Genomic DNA, 18,830 nt, shown 5'->3' on the forward strand with positions numbered 1-18,830 from the left:
CCTAATAAGTCGATTAGTGAGGACCAAACCCCAAATACCCGGACCAAAACCTATAAGACCCAAAGATTTAGGGCAGAATATCGAGAGACAAGGTATGATGTATTATTGTTTTGGGTTGGGCCTAAACCTTGATACAAGTGGAACACGGGCTTTCTGAACGTGGTTATCGTTCTCTGGGATCGAAGGTTACCTTGTTTAGTAGCTTCTTTCTAGTTCTGGTTAGGGCAGGGAATCGGGTCGGGTTCGACCCGAACCGAACCGAACCGAATAGTTTGGGTTCGGGTCGATTTTTGTATCCGTTTATTTATTCGGTTTGCGTTCGGGTTCGGGTTTGTCGGATTCAATTCGGATTCGGATATATTTTTTGGGCTTTTTTTGAATTTTTAGTGTTATCCGATCGGGTTAGTCGGATATAATCGGGTTCGGGTCGGGTTCAGATATTAAATTTCGAATATAATCGGGTTCGGATATTATAAAACTATTCGGATTCGGATTCGGATATAGCCATATCCGACCCGAACCCGACCCGATCCCTGCCCTAGTTCTGGTGCTTTAAGGAGACAAGTTGTTTAGATTAGGAGCAAAACTTGAGATGTTGAGAATGTGATCAAAATTTATGAAGCAGAGAAAATTGAAAAAAAAATAGTAAAACCAAGAAACGTCATCCTCGCGTAGTTAACTGCCCAACTGGCAACGTAGGGGAGGAGGAGATGACTGTGTGCCTTGTTGTGAATATGAAACGTAATTACCGCTGGTACGAGTTAAATTCGACCTTGGATACCGGTAATAGTAAAAGTAAAATTAAATATGTCTCTTATTTATTATGCGAGTTTCCTTGTGATGAAACTCTTTATGGATTTAGATGTGCTTTTCAGTAGACTCTAAAGTTTATATTATTGGAGGTCTTGACTGTGATTCTCAACTGCCTGAATTTCATCGTATTCCGACAAATAAAAAAACTGAAATTCCAGTCCTTATTCCCTTGAGTACATTTTGAAATTTATGTTTTTTCGACCCTTGGTGGAATTCCGTCGAAATCACGAACTAGGATGTAACCTAACTCTTTTGGCCCTTCACCTTACAATGAATACTCAAACTTCTCAGTTACTCTTTATTCTTTTCATACTCAATCAAAACCCAATCAAAATCTTAAATGAAACATGAAGATGAAGAAGAAGCATTTAAGGTAATGCTTGAGGTACACCAACAAATTAGATAAATGAGAATAAATATTAAAGGTGAAAAAGTTGCAATGGAAAATGAAGAAGTGATAATGCAAGAAATGTTAAAGGTGAAGAAGTTGTAATGGAAAGTGAAAAAGTTGCAATAGAAAGTAATTTAAGTAATTTGAAATTGAAATATCATCTAATTTGACATGGAAACATATTTTTAATTGAAAGTAAAAAAAAAAAAGTTATTGAAAGTCCAAAATCACAACTGTAACGAGACCCATACGGCCTTATTATATCGTTGGGATGTACTTCCAATTGACGCCATGAGGTCGTTTAAGTATATAACGGAGTGGTCTAAGTATGTCGTTTGAGCCCAAAGTCTCATGTATTTATGCTGGACGACATGGCCAAATCATTTAGGTATATGATAAAGCAATCTGAGGACGTCGTTTGAACCCAAAGTTTCAGGTATTTATGATGGACGATATGGCCAGGTCGTCTAGGTATTATATGATAGAGCGATTTGAGGACGCGTCGTTTGAGCCCAAAGTCTCGGCTTTGGGCGATTAATGGACCATCGTTTAGGACTGGAATATGCACATGGTGGTGTCTACCAAAACTTGTGCTGGAATTTCGGACATAGGGCGATGCCGGACCATCATTTAGGACTGGGTTATGCAAATATGGTGCCATCGTTTGGAACCAAAAAAATATATATTTGATAAAATAAAATAATCTTCTTCTTCTTCATTTGCCTTGTCTTTTTTTTTGGTTGGACCTTTTTTTTTTTTTGCTCAGTAAGTTAAAAATATATTAAAAGAAAAACAAAAGAATGGTTCTGAGACCATGCGGAGGCAATTTCTCAGTTACAGGCTCATACCCATCCATAGATATACACATCTAGGTGGTGCATTAACATAATCTACTAAATTGCTGATAAGGGTGTTCCCATTTCAGTAACCAGTTTGGTTTGCCTACAAAAACCATAGAGTCCTCAATTTGCAGTGCAGCTCCAGCTTTTGCAAGTGTGTCGGCAGAGATGTTCGCTTCTCTCCAAATGTGAGTGCACCTGAATGAAGTGATTTTCTGCATGCACCTCTTCCATCCTAAGTATAGTTCCCATGGTATATCTCCTGAATTGAAAGAAGTGACTGTTGATAGAGAGTCTGATTCCACCCAAAGATGGTAGAACCCTCTATTGGTAGCCATTTCAACCCCTTCCACTACTGCATGTGCTTCAGCTCTGTCGCTAGTACCATTGGTTAACCTCTTGCAGAAAGTGAAGATGAACTCACCCTCTGAATCTCTGCAACATATCCCAATTCCAGAAGGCCCTGGACTTCCAAAAACTGCCCCGTCTATAATAAGCTTCACGATGTTTGGTTCTAAAGGAATCCAAAAACAAGTTTTCATTTGAGGTGCTTGTTTTGGTCTTAGAGTTATTTCCCAATTCTTCAGTACTTGTGCTTCCCAGCCATTACTCCCATTGCATGCCTTACTGCAGTGAATCGTGCATGCGATTTAAGCTCTAACAAACATTTTGCAGTCCATAAGGTTAGGCATTTTATTCTCAAAATATACCTTGTTCCTCTTCCATAAGCTTACCATTCCCTCAACCACTCCTGAATTTCAAATCTGTTTCATCATCGGGCTCCAGGTCTTGGATAGGATCATCGCATTCTTAAAACCTAGAATTGGTTGCTGAATAAGGAAGCAAGAAACTAACCATACCCACAATTGGATAGATAGACTACACTCCCATAAAAGGTGATTTAATGTCTCATCAGCTGCTTTACATAACCTGCAGGCAGAAACTAGTCGAATACCCAACTTTTGTATTCTGTCATCAGTTGCCGCACACCCATGCAGAAGTTTCCACCCTGTAGCAGCAGTTCTCGGGTGTATGAAATTGTTCCAGATATTTTTGTACCAGCTCACTTTTGGTCGAGTTCTCCTGATGCTTTCAAAGGCAGATTTAGTGGAAAACTTACCTTTAATATCAGGGCACCATATTCTGTAATCTTTATCTTGAGGGCTGAAAATAATTGGGGATCGAGGGCTGACACCTAGATATTCCAATATGCGTGAGAGGCTCCGAGGAATAGTAATGACATTTTTAGTGACCATACTCGAGAGTTTCGAGTTGTGGCCTGCAATATCTTGGTCACTCAACTGCATGAGTTGTTGGAGAGAAAAATCACCGAGCCAATTATCTATCCAGATGTCTATATTATTACCATTTCCAATGATCCATTGGCTTCTAGTTGTTACCTCATAGAGTGCTTCCTTAATTCCTGCCCATATTGACGATGGTTTATAATAATGAATAAACCTTCCATTCCTCCCCGTGTATTTCGATCTCATGAGCATAGAAAAGTCATCAGTACCATTAAGAATCGACCAAGCTAGTTTCATCTGCATAGAAAGATTGATTTCTCTCAACTGTTTAATTCCGATCCCTCCTTCTTGGACAGGTTTACATGTTTTTTCCCAACTCACCGTTGTGATTCTTCTCTTGGAGGGGTCCCCTGTCCATAAGAAATTCCGAATGATTTTCTCTGCTTCCTTGATGATAGACGACTGCCATTTATAGACTGCCATTTTGTAGATTGGAATACTACACAAAACTGATTTGATGAGAATGTTTCTTCCTTGAAAAGAAAGATTTCTACCCTTCCAACAAGTGAGTTTCTTCTTGATCTTACCTAGTACAGGAGTCACCGTCTGTCTTGTTATTTTACCTTGAACCATAGAAACACCCAAGTATTTTTCTGGTAAGAAGTCTTCAGGAATGGAAAGAAGTTGTATAATTCTCTCTTTTGTAATTGTCCGAACCCACTCATGAAGATCTTGGACTTGTCTTTATTCGGACATTAATCGGCCCGGAAGCCGGTGATATCTCCCCAACAGATTGTTGATATGCCTCAATCCTCTTAAATCACCATTAACGAATATGATGATGTCATCCGCAAAAAGGAGGTGACTCGGAGCTTGAAAATCCTTTAAAGTAACCATTGGTTTGACCAGATGAAGAGTTCTTAAGTAATGAAAACCTCTACTTAAAGCATCTTTTGCAATAGCAAATAACAAGGGAGAAAGAGGATCCCCTTGTTTAAGACCCCTGCCCATGGAGAAAAAACCAATAGGGCCACCATTGAACATCACCGAAATGAAGGCAGATCTCATAATTGCATTAATCCATTTAATCCAAGTATTTGAAAAACCCAGTTTCTTCAAAACTTGATAAAGAAAGTTCCAGCTCATTGAATCATATGCTTGCGAGATATCGAGTTTAATAGCCACATTTCCACCACGTCTCGTTAATTTCATCTCATTGAAGAGCTCAGAAGCTAAGCCAATGGAAGACTGGGCTGATCTAGCTGGAACAAAACCTGCCTGTTCTTTTGTGATAATCTTGTCGGCGATGTTGTTAAGTCTTAGCTGCAGAAGCTTTGAAATAATCTTCATCAGAAAATTCCCAACGCAGATGGGTCTGTAATGGCTTAGTTTACTCGCATTTTTCACTTTGGGAATCAGGGTGATAAAATTTGAGTTTAAGCCCTTTGGCACTATCACTTGGATGAAGAAAGACTGAACTGCTCTACATACCTCCAACTTGATTATGGGCCAACATGTATGATAAAAGTGTCCCTGGAAACCGTCCGGCCCTGGAGAGCTATCTGCGTTCATAGAGAATACCACCTGCTCTATCTCTTTATAGTCGGGTATCATGGTGAGCATGAGATTGTCTTGAGCCGTCACAAGATTGGGAATCAAACTCAGAAGTTGTTCATCTTGTATAGTGGGAATTTCTTTGTATTATTCTTCATAGAAGTGGGTGATATGGTCTTTTATAAGCTGCTGGTCAGTTAACAAAACCCCCTCTTCAGTTTCCAATTCAGTGATAATTGCTGCTCCTTGTCTGAACTTCAAAGTGTTATGAAAGTATTCTGAATTACAATCCATCTCTTCATCAAATTTCAGTCTACTTTTCTGTCTCCATATGCTTGCTCTGTTGTTTCTGGCTGTATCAAGGAGTTCTTGTTTCTGTGTCATCTCATTTTGTAAAGATAAATCATGTAAGAGTTGATCTGATCTCTCTTGTACCTGCAAAAGCTTGAATTCTACCTTACGAATGTTAGTGTCAAGATGGCCAAACACTTCACGGTTCCACACTTTAATCTCCACTTTGAGCCTCTGCAGTTTCTTCATCACTTGAATGATAGGACCTCCAGTTAACTCTTTATTCCAACTACTCTGAACCAAATCCCTAAAGGTGGGATGAGTGCTCCACACCTTATTAAATCTGAAAGGAGAGTTCTTCGGTTTGGGAACCAAAGAGTGTATACCAATCAAGGGAGCATGGTCTGAAGCATTCCTAGACCCCACTTTGTATTTCCATCCACAAAATTTATTATTCCAGGCTGAATTAAAGAAAGCTCTGTCTAGTCTGGACACATGTCTTCTATGGTCCTTTCGGTTATTAGACCAAGTAAACTCCATACCATCAAAAAAGCTTTCAATCAACTGACATGTGTTAATGCAAGAGTGAAATTCATTCATGGCCATCCTGTTAGGTGGTCGCCCACCTTGTTTTTCTTCATATCGAAAGTACGGTTTGAAATCCCCAATGACCATCCGGGGTTGAGTGGGATTGAGCATCTCTAGTTCATTCCATAGTCTTCTTCTGTGGCCCAGATTGCAGTTGGCATGTACAAAGGAGAGCACTGAATCATCTATAAGGACAGAGATATGTTGGTCTGAAGAGTGGATGGTGGATACGACAGTACCTTCTTTAACAAGAATCCAAAGATTACCCATCCTTTCTGGAGTGTCATTGTGAATGAAGTGAGTAGCAAAGAAGTTAGGAATTAAGTTAACTATATTGCTAGTATGCGGTCTGATCATTGGCTCTGCTATACATACTATATCAGGATTATGGGAAGTAGTAAGTTCTCGTAATCTATCCATGGCATTTGCTTTTCTAGCACCCCTTATGTTCCAGTAAATAACATTCATTGAGATGGGGGTGTAGTTGTTACCTCCTTAAGAGGTGTGATGCTAGGGAGGGGATCAGAGGGTGTTTTAATAGCTCCTTTGTCTTTTCTTGGTCTTCCCCTCCTTCTGATAGTAGCTGACTGACCTTCCCAAATCTCAGTGACTGCCCCAATCTCTTTTAGCAGTGGTTGAGTAGCTGGTACTGTATCTTCTTCTATATCCAGTTCCGCAAAAGCATTTGATGTTTCAATAGACACCTCAATAGGAATTGGCGGCAGTGTACATTCTACACTATTCCCTTGCTGTATAGGAGGTAATAGTATTTGGAAAACCATATCAGTCGGTGTTAGAAAAGGGACCACGGTCTCCACCACCTCACCAACACTTACAAAGCATTCTCACCCGAATCAATGGCCTCCACCACCTCACCAATACTTACAACCTTTTCCACCGAATCAGTGGCTACTACAACATTTTCCCCAATATTAGTGAGTACTTCAGTAGTAGTGAGTACCTCATTGTCAGACGCATTCTTCTCTACCAATTGCTCAGTATTTTCCTCATTAATTTCAGTAGCCATCGAAGGGTTCTCAACCTCTAGAGTTGTATCCTTGTCGGCAGTCGGATCATCTGTTATAATTACTACATTCTCTGCCTGAATGGTAGCACTCTGTTGACCAGTATTGTTCTTCTTTCTCCATCGCTTTTTCTGATTTTTTGACATATTTGCAACCTCAGCGTTCTGTGGAGGTGGTGTGCTATCAACAACCACTGTCTTACCTTTGGCTTTGGCAAGATCCTTCTGTAAGTGCTTACAGTTTGCAACTGTGTGGCCTACTCCTTTGCAATGTGAACAGAATTCCGGAGTCTTTCCCAACCGAATGGTTTGCCAAAACGCCACATTAAACTTCTTAGATTCAATCCATATTTTATCCGGAATCGGCTTATATAAATCTATGTCTACCAGAACACTCGCATAGAAACCCAGTTCTCTCTTGGCCGTAGTTTCATCTACGTGAATTGGTCTTCCTAGTGCTCGGCCCATAGCCAATAGGTTCTTAACTTCCAGTACTCCAAACTAAGGCCAGGGAAACGAACACATACTGCTGCGTGTGATTGGATCTCCCTTTCTGTACAGAAGTTGGGAGACCATTTCGTGAGTCTCAGAATTTGGGTGTCCACCTTCCAAGATCCTTGATTCCATACTTTCTGGTAATCTTCAAAATCCTCAAATCTGAACATCATAAAGCCCTTCCCAAGAGGAGTAATAGACCAGGTTCCTTTAGGTGCCCAAAGAGAAGCTACCTTACTCCTTACTTGCTCGAGTGTCATCTTATATAGGTCCAGTCTTCCAACCAAAGAGAACTTGCAAAAGTCCCTTCCTTTTTCTACTTCCTCATCAATCAGGTGAACTGATGGGAAACCTCCATATTCCCCAGGAACTGGAAGCATTGAGGTGTCAATCTCTCGACCATATCTAGCTTTGGCTACTGACGCATACGAAACCCCAAGGACAAAAAGCACCTTGCTTGTCCATTAGAGTCGGACGGAGGAGAAAAAACTCCGATTAAAACGACCGTAAGGGCTCAGTCAACCCATATAAATGGAAATTTTCCCTCCAAGAAAGAAAAAAGGGTCGGACCTTATCTTCAAATGGTAAGCTTTGAAACCATGCTTGAAGCCTTTAAGGAGACGAAGATGGTAACTGGTCCTATACTTTGTTTATTTGCCTCCTACTTTCTCGTGATTAGGGTATATATATATATAAAGATATAAAGATAAAAGATCAAACCCATCCAAACCTAGGGTAGCTTCGATCGGCCATAGACAAGATGTTCGATTCGACTACTTTTTTGAAGCAGAGGGCAATAAAATTAAAAGCAGGACAAAGACTTAGTTTATTTGTCATTTTGTTTTGTTATGTGTTTTAATTCTTAACTAAGGGGTAGTTTGTTTTTCTGAGCCTATGAATGTTGAATCTTTGAATCTTTGAATAGCTCATTCTCACGAATGCTAAATGTCGATTCTTTGAATTCTAAAAAACATGTTTGTTTTTTTTGCTAGAATAACTGCTCTCAAGAAATTTTGAATATAAATCATTCGAACAATTTTACTCATGCTATCTATTTTAAACACTAACTTGATATCTTGTTAAACAAAATATATATTATATTTGAGGAGAAGAGATGGATTATCAAAAAAAAAAAAATGATAAATAAATTTATTTAAAATATGCTTTCACAAATATATTTTAACGGTTTATTTTCATATTTTGTTTATTTTCAGAATATATATATATGTAATTCTATTTTTAACAAAGTGGATATTATTCACCCAAAAAAATGAAAAAACCTATGACGCCAACATCAAATTTTGAAGAACCTATTTTGAAGCCATAAAAGTCAAGGTAGGAAAGTAGATGGGTTCTTGAGATTGGGTTCTTAAGAAAGGGCAAGAAGGGACTTTCTTGTTTCAAGTATTAGAATTCAGCATTCAGAAGAAATTTTGGTACTGAATGCTGAATGCTAAAAGTACCACTTAATGCTTAAACTACTTAAAAAAAACAAACAAGTTTTGAGCCTCTGAATGCTTAAAACTTAAGTTTAAGAGGCTCTGAATGCTTAATTCAAAAAAAACAAACAACCCCTAACTCTCTGCTGTGGGGGTTCTGGTCTTGAACAAAATTTCTTACTCTCTCCTGTTGGAGTTCTGGTCTGGAACAAATTTCTTAGTTACTGGTTACCTGGATTAAGAAAGCAGTGTAAAAACAATGAGAACAACTGTTTTTGAGATATTCCGACTTCACCAGAAAAAAATTTGTTGAAACATGTTTCAATTTGTCAGAGCACAAGGTAGGGGTGTGGAGACATAGCAGGAACTGTCGTTAGAGTTTTGTGTTTTGGTTGAAATTGCAGCACTAGCTAGTCGAGCACTGCACTGGACTGGCAAATTGGTATATTACAAATATCAACACTAGCATATCGCCGTAAAAATACAATATTACATACTATGGCTGGAGGCATCACAAAGACGCACACCATACCAAGTTTTCAAAACGATACAAGTCCAGTGCAAGTTTCTTTATAAGTTGCTAGCTATTGTGCTAGGCAGTCGTTGGGGGTAAATGTAAGAAAAGTTAATAGAGTAAGTTCTCTCTTTCAAGTTTCAACACGATCAAGTAGGGCTCTCTATAGAAAACCAATGAATTCAGCTATTGAGAATTAGTGTATGCTTCTTTACATATTCTCAGTCAATACCATCCAGCACCATTGTGATGATTAGCACCTGTAACTTTATTAGCAAGTGCGTTACCATTTTCGTAAGTTGTACTCACATAAAAGGCACCGTTAATCTTGGACTTCTCTCCACAAGCCATGACCCTTTCTTGATCTCCAAAGCTATATGGAACTCCTGTTGCTCCAAGTGAGAAAAATCCGCTGTTAAAATCTGGAAGCTTTGCATTTACAATATTACCATAATGATTAGTACTAGTAGTAGTAGCAGCAGTCATGATATTATTAGTCTGAGTCTCTTCAGTTGGAGAATGATCTCCTTGTCTTGCCATGGAGTTCTTCTCCCCTTCTGTCTCCCTATACTTGTTAAGATAGCCTTTTAAAGGCCCTACATAATTTTCAAAACCAAGAGTAGTCATAGCCCATAGAAGATCATCACCATTAATAGTCTTCCTCTTCTCTCTTTGACACTTATCAGATGCTTCACCAGTGATGAAACTGATGAACTCAGACACACATTCTTGTACAGTCTCCTTGGCTTCTTTTGATTTCTTTGCATTGGCAGGGAGAGCTTTTTTCATCATGCGACTAACATTAGCAATAGGTAGAAATCTATCTTGATCCTTCAAACAAGAGTTGTCCAACATACTCCCACCAGTATCTGAAGGACTTCCCACAGCACTAATATTCATATTTTTTTCCTGCAACAAAGAAAAGCAAGCCAAGGAGGCTGTAGGAAGGTTTGAATGAATGAATGGAAAAGGTGGAACTAGGCTGGGTTTTAAAGCTAAGAAAAAAAAATGGGAAGTCGGTTTGATGTGGACTGGAAGAACTATCTATTAGTTATTAAAAACAATTTGTCACATATTTTAGCTTGACCGTAATTGTGATACAACTCCTAGTGAGGTCAGGCATAAAGGTTGTTGACATGTTATATGATAATCTGCAAGTCAGGTTCGTTCGAACATGGAGGTATCAAGCTGACTCTTCTGAGTTTTCACACTAATGGTTGGTGCAAGTTGAGCAGGGAAACAGCCGTCCTTATGCCAATGTCATACGGAAAGGAATGGCGAATGAAGGGTGTAGCCAACATGTGACATTTTTGAAATCCATGAGATGGTAGAGCAATATAATTACCTAAATGCATTCATTTAAGAGATCTTACTCCCATTCTCCTGTCATGCATGGTTCAAGGATAATTAATTAATTATAATTTATGATTCCATTTTTTTTTATTTTTTTTGAAGTATTTAGAGGGTCAAGGCAGACCCACACTGGTTACATCGAAGGACTCTAGCCCGAAGACTTACATTGCCCCCGCCCCCGGAGAGACACTAGCCCAAAGGCTTACATTGCCCAAATCCTCATCAACCCCGAAGGGAAACTAGCTCAAAGGCTCTCGCCGATGCACCATTTTGAGTAGACCCAACCGCCTCCACCTTGTCCATAAAGACTTGCTTTCGCTCCTTGGTCCACCTATCATGCAACCTCTCCCATGAGGAGAGGGATACACAACCAATTGAGCTAAAAGCTCCCATGAGGAGAGGGATACAACTGTTATATTATTTAGTTATAGTGTTCTTAATCAATCTCAGACAAGGTATCTTTGAATGGCCGGTAAAAGGAAGAAAAAGCTGTTGGTACATATGCCTACTGCCATCTTTTTCCTTGTTTTGTCTCACCAAGATCCTTTCCATCACATTCATGGACAACTAAGAAGGTCAAAGTTTTTATTTTTCCTTTAATTAAAACAAGCACATATATGTGGTTAAATAGTTACACATTAAATATGCCATCTCCTTCTTTCGTCATTTAAATTTAAATTGAGCAATGGATGAATGACACTTGCGGTTAGGATCTCAGATTTTGTTGCAAATTAATGTTTAATTAAGTGTTTGCAAATCCATGTTTCAATATGTGGTTTTATGGCGTACTCTCTTGTAGAATGGCTTATATCTTTTCAATTGTCCTGTCCAGTATCATGCAACATATCAGTGCTCTAGGAAAAAGAAGAAGACTGTAATACAATAGATTCAGCTTCTTACCAGAAACACAAAAGTCAAATAAATTCAGCTAAAAGCCTAAAACCTCTTAATTAAACAAGGTTGTGCCAAATGGCTACTTTAGAACTATCCCCTACTAATAGTCTCACAGCTGCATATGCTTAAACGCTCAAATGTCATTAACTTGCTGTCCCTATATTAAAATACTTCATACTAAAGTCCCAATAGTAATATACAAAGGAGCTTAGTTAGAGTATAACATACAAACTGATCATTTACTTGATCATAGACAACATAAACAAGTGACCTATTGGTTTGTAGAGTTTGACAATAATTTTAATAACATCAAGTTTAAACTTAGGGGCCTAGACAAATGAATACTTCGAAGTTTTAATGATCATGCTGTAGGGACGATGGTATTATACTAAGAATATGTAGTTGACAAAGTTGAAAGTTATAATATGTATAATAGTAAAGTACTGCGCAATTGAATGGATCCAAATCAAAAAACGGTCGGATATTTGAACGATATCTACTGTTAGGTGTATGCTTCGACTGCTCTTTTTTAGTTGCAACATACGCAACACTTGGATGCCTAGAGTTCTGATTTCAGCTCATTCAGTGCTCATAGTGCCTTTGAATGTGCTCGAGCAGAACTCCCCTAAATTTCTTCTACAAAATGCTCCACAAGCTCCTAATTTCCTGGTCCCATGTGGGAACCTTGGTTTGAGCCACATTGATTAATGCTCAGCATCGGCTCAAACACACCCAAGCATCGGGGGAAGTAACGCCACACTGAATTACTTTGATCAATCTCAACTTTACATATCATTTCAGTATTTCTTTCAATGGCTAGAACATTGCAGAACTGGAAAAATAGTTTGTAGAATCATACATGAGATATCAGTTACTATACTCGAACTTTAACTTGAAAACATTATTTCATTGGTTTATGTACATACACATTGTTAAGAATCAGCATCTTCACCTTTTATTTACATTTTGTATGAGGAATTTGCAACAATCAGTTCCAACGTTTCGCATTCTTCAACCCTTTCGACTTTTGCTTCGCGTTCTGAAAAGCCATCCTCTTTTGTTTCTTCTGGGCTTCTTTTTCTGCCTGTTGGGGAAAAAGAGGAAACAGAAATCAGAATTCCCTACTATAAAATTTTAAAAACCTCATCGTAATTATGCCCTACCAGATTTTCTCAAAGAACAGGTTGTATACACGTGCTTAATAATAGCTAATATATCCCTAGTACACATCGTGCAGGTCTAATACCAAATAATGGACGAGGCAACACGTAGCGGATTCTTTAAGCTAAAACCTACTTGATTAACAATCAAACATTCTTCGAAACACTTCTCAAGGTACATAACTTGGCAGTGCGTACCTTTGACATTTTAGACTTGGCTTTCACCTTTGGGGCCTTCTCCTCTAGCTCTGCCTCACGTTGGAGGTCCTTCTCTCTAGCATCAAGGTTCTTTTCCAGATAGTACTGCAAAGTTAAAATCAGGTGTTAACAATGGATGAGCTATGAACCTATTTTATAAGCATCCACATGTATACCTAAGAATGATACTGGAGGCTCCACAACTGTTATCCACCATTGCATTACAGCCGTTACTTAAGGTGTTGTATGAGAACGCACAGTTAAGTAACTTCATATTATATTGCTATTTGTTTGCGATATGTTATACTACTAATGTACTGGTATCGTTAGCTATATGTAAATAGTGTGTAAATGGGACATACATTGTAATCGCCTGCATAATCTTGTAAGTTGTTATCCTTGACCTCCACCACTCTATTAACTATTTGTTTTATGAAGTATCGATCATGGGAAACAGTAAGGACAGTGCCTTCGTACTCTGATATTGCCTCCTGTTAAAACATTAGAGAATATTCTCAGAGCAATTTCAAGATTAAAAAATTCATGAGTTTTGAAGAGAACAATATAAAGTTGTAACACACTGCGGAGGAAGGAAATGGCCAGAAGTACCTCAAGCATTTCTTTTGAAGGAATGTCCAAATGGTTGGTTGGTTCGTCCAAGACTAATAAAGTTGATGGTTTCACCATAAACTTGCAAAATGCGAGTCTTGCCTACCTCATACAAAAACAAACATAAGGTATAAGTTTTTCAAACAGTTTAATTGACAAATATATTAATGCAGAGGAAATAATGAATGTCAGAAATCTTCCGTCACAACAATGAGTGGGACATCGAAGTACGCATTCTAAGAACCCATGAAAAGTATATCTGCTTTTTTGTTGTAGTTCCAACCACAATTAGGAGCAAAAGATTCTAAACACTTTTATGATGTGTAAAGATAAAACGTAAAGAGCACATAACTAAGTAGTATATTTACATAAACTAGAAGTCTCATTCAAGTTACCTTCTCGCCACCACTCAAAAGGGAGACCTTCCTATCAAGCATGTCTGCCTTGAAATTGCACCGACCAAGGAGTCCTTTAATATCATCAAGTCTCCAGTCCTCTGCGACTTCTTCTACTGTCTCAAGTACAGTTTTATCTAAATCAAGGGCCTCCGCCTAAAACATAACCAGATTAATCTCATTAATAATGAGTTTACATGCAGAACCCCAGTGGCAAATTCTTCTTATGGATGAAGACAGCTTTATCAAATAAAGAATAGAAACAGAAACATAGACCAGGTCAACTTATAGGCAACATCATTTTTTTTGGACATTTCTTCACCAAAAACAATGGGCACCAACCTAAGAATTGAAGCAGGACTTCTTATTATTCAGGGCCAACAGAACCCCAGATACCTAAGCACATGATAATATCGATGACGTACTACACAGCTAAGACAAACAGGGCAACCTCAGCAAATGTAAGAACACCTCAAGTAGTAACAAACCTGGTTCTGTTCAAAATAGTTTGGGAGAACATTGTGCTCCCCAATCAACACTTCACCTCCTCTAGGCTTCTCTAAACCCATAATCAGTTTAAGTAAAGTACTTTTTCCACATCCATTTGGGCCAATGATAGCGATTTTCTCTCCTCTCTGAATTGTAAGACTTGCATTGTTAAACAGCACCTAGCAACCAAAAGAAAGTGAATTAGTGATAATGACTAATGACTAAAAGAAGGTATGACGCTCAAACAGAATTTGATATTAATTTATCATATCTAGCATGTGTTGCAAGATGCACAACTAACCTTGTCCCCAAAGCCAAATTCTAGATTTTTCATCTGTACTACAAATTTTCCACTTCTTCCACGCTCAGGAAATCTGATCTTTAATTGTTTCCGTTGAAACGGCTTCTCTATTTGCTCCTCTTCTTGAAGCTTTTCCAGCTTCTGTTATCACAAAAAAAAAATTAATTAATTAAGTGTTGGTTTCAATCCACAAAAGTATGAAACATCACATCTTCACACTAAAAATTGTATGGCATGTCAAGGATATTTAATAATTCTATCTTTTCACTATGAAATGATTGTGGTGTAACAAAAAAAGAAAGTAACATGCAACTTATCTACTTGAGTATAGAATAATAGAAGTATACACCAACTCAATGGAGACGGAAGTTTATTTGTTTGTAAAATCAGGTTCTCATTTCAATGGTGGGGTTCATAATTTCCACAATGAGAATCCCATGTTATAATGGAATAAGTACGTTATAGTGTTATACTGCATCAGCCTCTACACAATGAATCCCTAGTTATAGTATACTACATTGCTTCCTTCCACACTTAAGGTTGTCTTGTCAATGCATGAGAAACGGGATCACCTGCTAAATAAATTGTACGTGAAAGATGTTTTTTTTTTTTCATTTTAGAACTTAAATGTAACTTGATGCCATTTCAGTAAAGAGGGTAAAATTTATACTAAAACAGTGACAATAAGATATAGCTGCAAAAGAAAATGGTCAAAATACATAGTATCTAAGTAATCTAACAGATGTTTTCAAATTTCTCTTTAGAACTTATACAAAACTTCTGAGTTACATTGACACGAACACATGTGTCTGTATTCTACACAGATACGAAGTGCCTGACACACAGTGAAATATCAAAAACTGAGATATATCACATACAATATGTGTCCGTATTGAATCCGACACGGACACATGGATACCTGTCCGACACGAATTGTTCTTAAAATATGGTGTGTCCATGTAACTTAGCAAAACTTAAAGCAGTTCCAAAATAGTTTCAGATATCGTTTGATAATACATGCAATATATTGCTACAGGAAAGATATAGAGGCTCTATGACCTTACCAATTGAAGCTAATAAGGATTCCAGTTTTAGTGAGCAATGATACGCTTGTGGTATGACTTGAAGTTTAGATTACTCAAATAACTTAAAGAACCTTACACCACATCTAACCATACCTTCTCTGCAGTAGATGCACGACCAGCGTTTGCTCCAGCGTTTGCTCAACCGGCTAATTATGTCTCGTGTCTGATCAATTTGCTTCTGCTGCTTTTCCCATGCAATGTATTGTGATTCAAACCATGCTGCTTTGGAAGCAATATACTGAGAATAATTACCAGCATATGTTCTGGATACGCCCATATCTGTCTCTACAATTTTATTACACAGTTGATCGAGGAAAGCCCTGTCATGAGATATGATGACCATTGGAACATCTTGCTTATTCAGATAAGCCTCAAGCCACTCAATCGTGTCAAGATCTAGATGATTAGTAGGTTCATCAAGAAGTAGCAAGTCTGGATCCTGAAAATGACAGTACACAATTGTACTTAATTATAGTAAAGCTTTGAGAACTACATTTGGTGCTACTTATTTACAATGTGCATTTACTCATATGCACCAGCCCAACTATAAGATTGTAGATCATTTATGTGAGTGTGTATGCAAACTAAACCAATTCAGCCATACGATATAAGCATAAACTCGTCCCTCATTTGATATCCTTATTCCTCCTACAGTACAGTACTACTTGTTTACAATGTGCATGTGCTCAAATGCAGCAGTCTAACTAAGATATTATCATCCATGAGCTGAGTGTATGAAAACTAGACCAATTCAACAATCGCTCATTTAATTTCCAAAATCAAACAACAAAGGGACACACACAAAAGTATACCTGAAGCAGTGTTTTCCCTAGCGACATCCTCATCTGCCATCCACTGCTAAACGAGGCCACTAACCGATCAGAATCTTCAGGAGAGAACCCAAGCTCAGGCATCATTTTATTAATCTTAACTTCCACCATATCCAAATTAACAGATTGAGCTCTCCTCTGTAACAAATCCATCTCATCCAAAAGCCTTCCCATCAATCCCAAATCATCAACCGTGCTCTCAAAAAGCCTTCTGCACCTTGTCCAACCTCGTGGCAACCTCCATTTCCTCCTTAAAAGCACTCATAAACTCTTCCTTAACTGTCCTACTCAACGAAACCTCAAACTCTTGACTCAGAAAAGATATCCTCATATTGGGCTTCGCCTTAATCACATTCCCCGAATCCGGTTCTTCCTGCCCAGTTATAATCCTCAACTGAGTCGTCTTTCCAGCACCATTAACACCCACTAATCCAACTTTCTCCCCTTTCTTCACTTCCCAAGTAACATCTTTCAATACAGTTAACCCCTTATAACTCTTACTAATGTTTTCTAGCCTAACACCTGATGAAATACTCGACGCCCCGGCAGCATTAGCCTCTTTCCTATTCCTTCTCTGATTACCACTTTGTTCATCCACAGAACTCTCTAATAAAAGCTTCTCTATATCTTCCCTAGTAGTAATTTCAGCTTCTGCTTCAACTGAAACAGCTGAAACCTTAATATCACGCAAAGTTGTAATCTTTACTAAGTTTCTACTTGTTTGGGTTAAAGAAGATGATATTGGTCTGTAATTTGAACGAAATTTCGTTCTTTTAGCATCTATAAATGGTGGGCATGAAATAAAACAACTAGCCCGAAGGTCAAAAGATTGAATTTTGCTTGCTAATTCCATGCTTTTTGAGTCAAAAACTAATAATAATAATGGGCTTTTGATGAAATTTGAGAAAAGAGTGTGTGAGGGAACTTATCTCTTCTTTGTTTTTTGAGAGAGATGAAAAAACACACTCTTCTTTGTCAGCCCATGAAACACTAGGACACTACTCAAAACACTGGAATGTGATGAAGAGGGAATGGAATGTGAGGTTGTATTTTGGTCTTGTAATAAAAACAAACAGAAATGTGAGTTTGTGAGGTTTACATTCAATGGTTTCCACTTATTTTCACTGTATTTTTATTCTGTGTGTTTGTTTGTGGAATATGTGAGGTTTGCAGCTGACCACCTCACTTGCATTTAGTTCCATGTATATTGAGCAGTGATAAAAAAATAATAATAATAATAAATAATAATAAATATATGACATAAATTACTAGTATACTGCTAAGCAGTGGGGGTGAGTGGAGTGGGAGAGGAAGATGGAGGAGTGGAGATGGAGAAGGAGGAGTGGAGATTTAGAGTGTCTGAATAGGGAGAGGAAAAGGGAGAGTGAGATAGGCGAAAAAAAAAGGGAAGAGATGAGGACAGACAGATTTAAACCAACCAAGTTGGTTTTGTCCCAAGATAACCCCTTCTAAAAATGTTGTTCGCTCACGGATTACTGATTTGCTTAGCCAATCATTAAAATTAATTCTATGTGATTATAACATGAAACCATTGAGCAATACCTGTAAAATCCACGAGTCATTTTCATATTATGGTAGTAATTTAAAATATTTAAACATAAGCAATAAGTAAATAGCAAAATAAAATTTGTATATCTCAATGCAATGTAGCTCAACTTCAACAAACTAAAATAATGAACCAATCAAATTGAGCCAAATAAGTTATTCATGAAATAGAACACGTGATTCGAATTTTGGAATCCCGTAAAACTTTATTTAATCCATTTTTGTGTCTTCTCTCAATCCATACAACTTAACAAAAACTAGTTAAAATTAAAATTTAGAATGTACTCCAAGATGAAACTTATTAAATTTGATCGAGTGTAAATGTGTCACATATAGCAAAAATTGTACAAATAAAATGAAAAAACTATAAATGTTGATAAGGCGCGCACCTCAACAAAAGGCACAAAAAACACGCGCCTTGTGTTACCTTTTGCGCCTTGGTCAAGGCAAGATACTAAAGGTGCGCCTTGAAGGCGCGCACCTTGACTACACTAGTATGTATATTACATTATTACAATATTGTATACTTAGTTACTTACAAACCAAAATTGCTATCTAACAATTGAATAACACGATTTATCAATCTACCCTTAGTTCGAAGTGTGGACAATGTAAATATCAGTGGCTGCAGTTCGGCACACACATATCAAATTAAGACCCATACTACGCATATGAAAACATGGGCACGTTGATTACATCAACACTAGAAAATATCGCGCTCGGTTTCCTTAAAATTCAATGCCGATTTGAATTTC

The 18,830-nt window shown here is 37.9% G+C and overlaps 2 protein-coding genes and 1 pseudogene across 2 annotated transcripts; all 3 read right to left on the reverse strand.

Annotated features, from left to right (window-relative positions):
• Nucleotides 1-4,991: 4,991 nt before the first annotated feature.
• LOC147473701 (uncharacterized) lies at nucleotides 4,992-6,191 on the reverse strand. The gene has a single exon (XM_086587185.1). The coding sequence runs from the start codon at nucleotides 6,189-6,191 to the stop codon at nucleotides 4,992-4,994; it is 1,200 nt and encodes a 399-aa protein (XP_086443311.1).
• A 2,917-nt stretch (nucleotides 6,192-9,108) lies between these two features.
• Nucleotides 9,109-10,158, reverse strand: LOC147473702 (nuclear transcription factor Y subunit B-1 pseudogene; annotated as a pseudogene).
• A 2,170-nt stretch (nucleotides 10,159-12,328) lies between these two features.
• On the reverse strand, nucleotides 12,329-17,507 carry LOC147473703 (ABC transporter F family member 5-like). Its single transcript, XM_086587125.1, is given in 11 exon segments — nucleotides 12,329-12,526; nucleotides 12,801-12,905; nucleotides 13,163-13,291; nucleotides 13,410-13,511; nucleotides 13,805-13,960; nucleotides 14,293-14,472; nucleotides 14,595-14,735; nucleotides 15,773-15,814; nucleotides 15,816-16,118; nucleotides 16,492-16,713; nucleotides 16,715-17,507. Coding segments are annotated over 11 exon segments (2,124 nt in total). The 5' UTR covers nucleotides 17,363-17,507; the 3' UTR covers nucleotides 12,329-12,430.
• Nucleotides 17,508-18,830: the final 1,323 nt, after the last annotated feature.

The sequence above is a fragment of the Coptis chinensis genome, unplaced genomic scaffold (assembly GCF_015680905.1).
Source record: "Coptis chinensis isolate HL-2020 unplaced genomic scaffold, ASM1568090v1 utg1955_pilon_pilon, whole genome shotgun sequence".
NCBI lineage: Eukaryota > Viridiplantae > Streptophyta > Magnoliopsida > Ranunculales > Ranunculaceae > Coptis > Coptis chinensis.

Bases quoted from the DNA above. Each gene is read 5' to 3' on its own strand.
- LOC147473701 (XM_086587185.1), bottom strand. From the start codon at position 6,191: ATGAATGTTATTTACTGGAACATAAGGGGTGCTAGAAAAGCAAATGCC.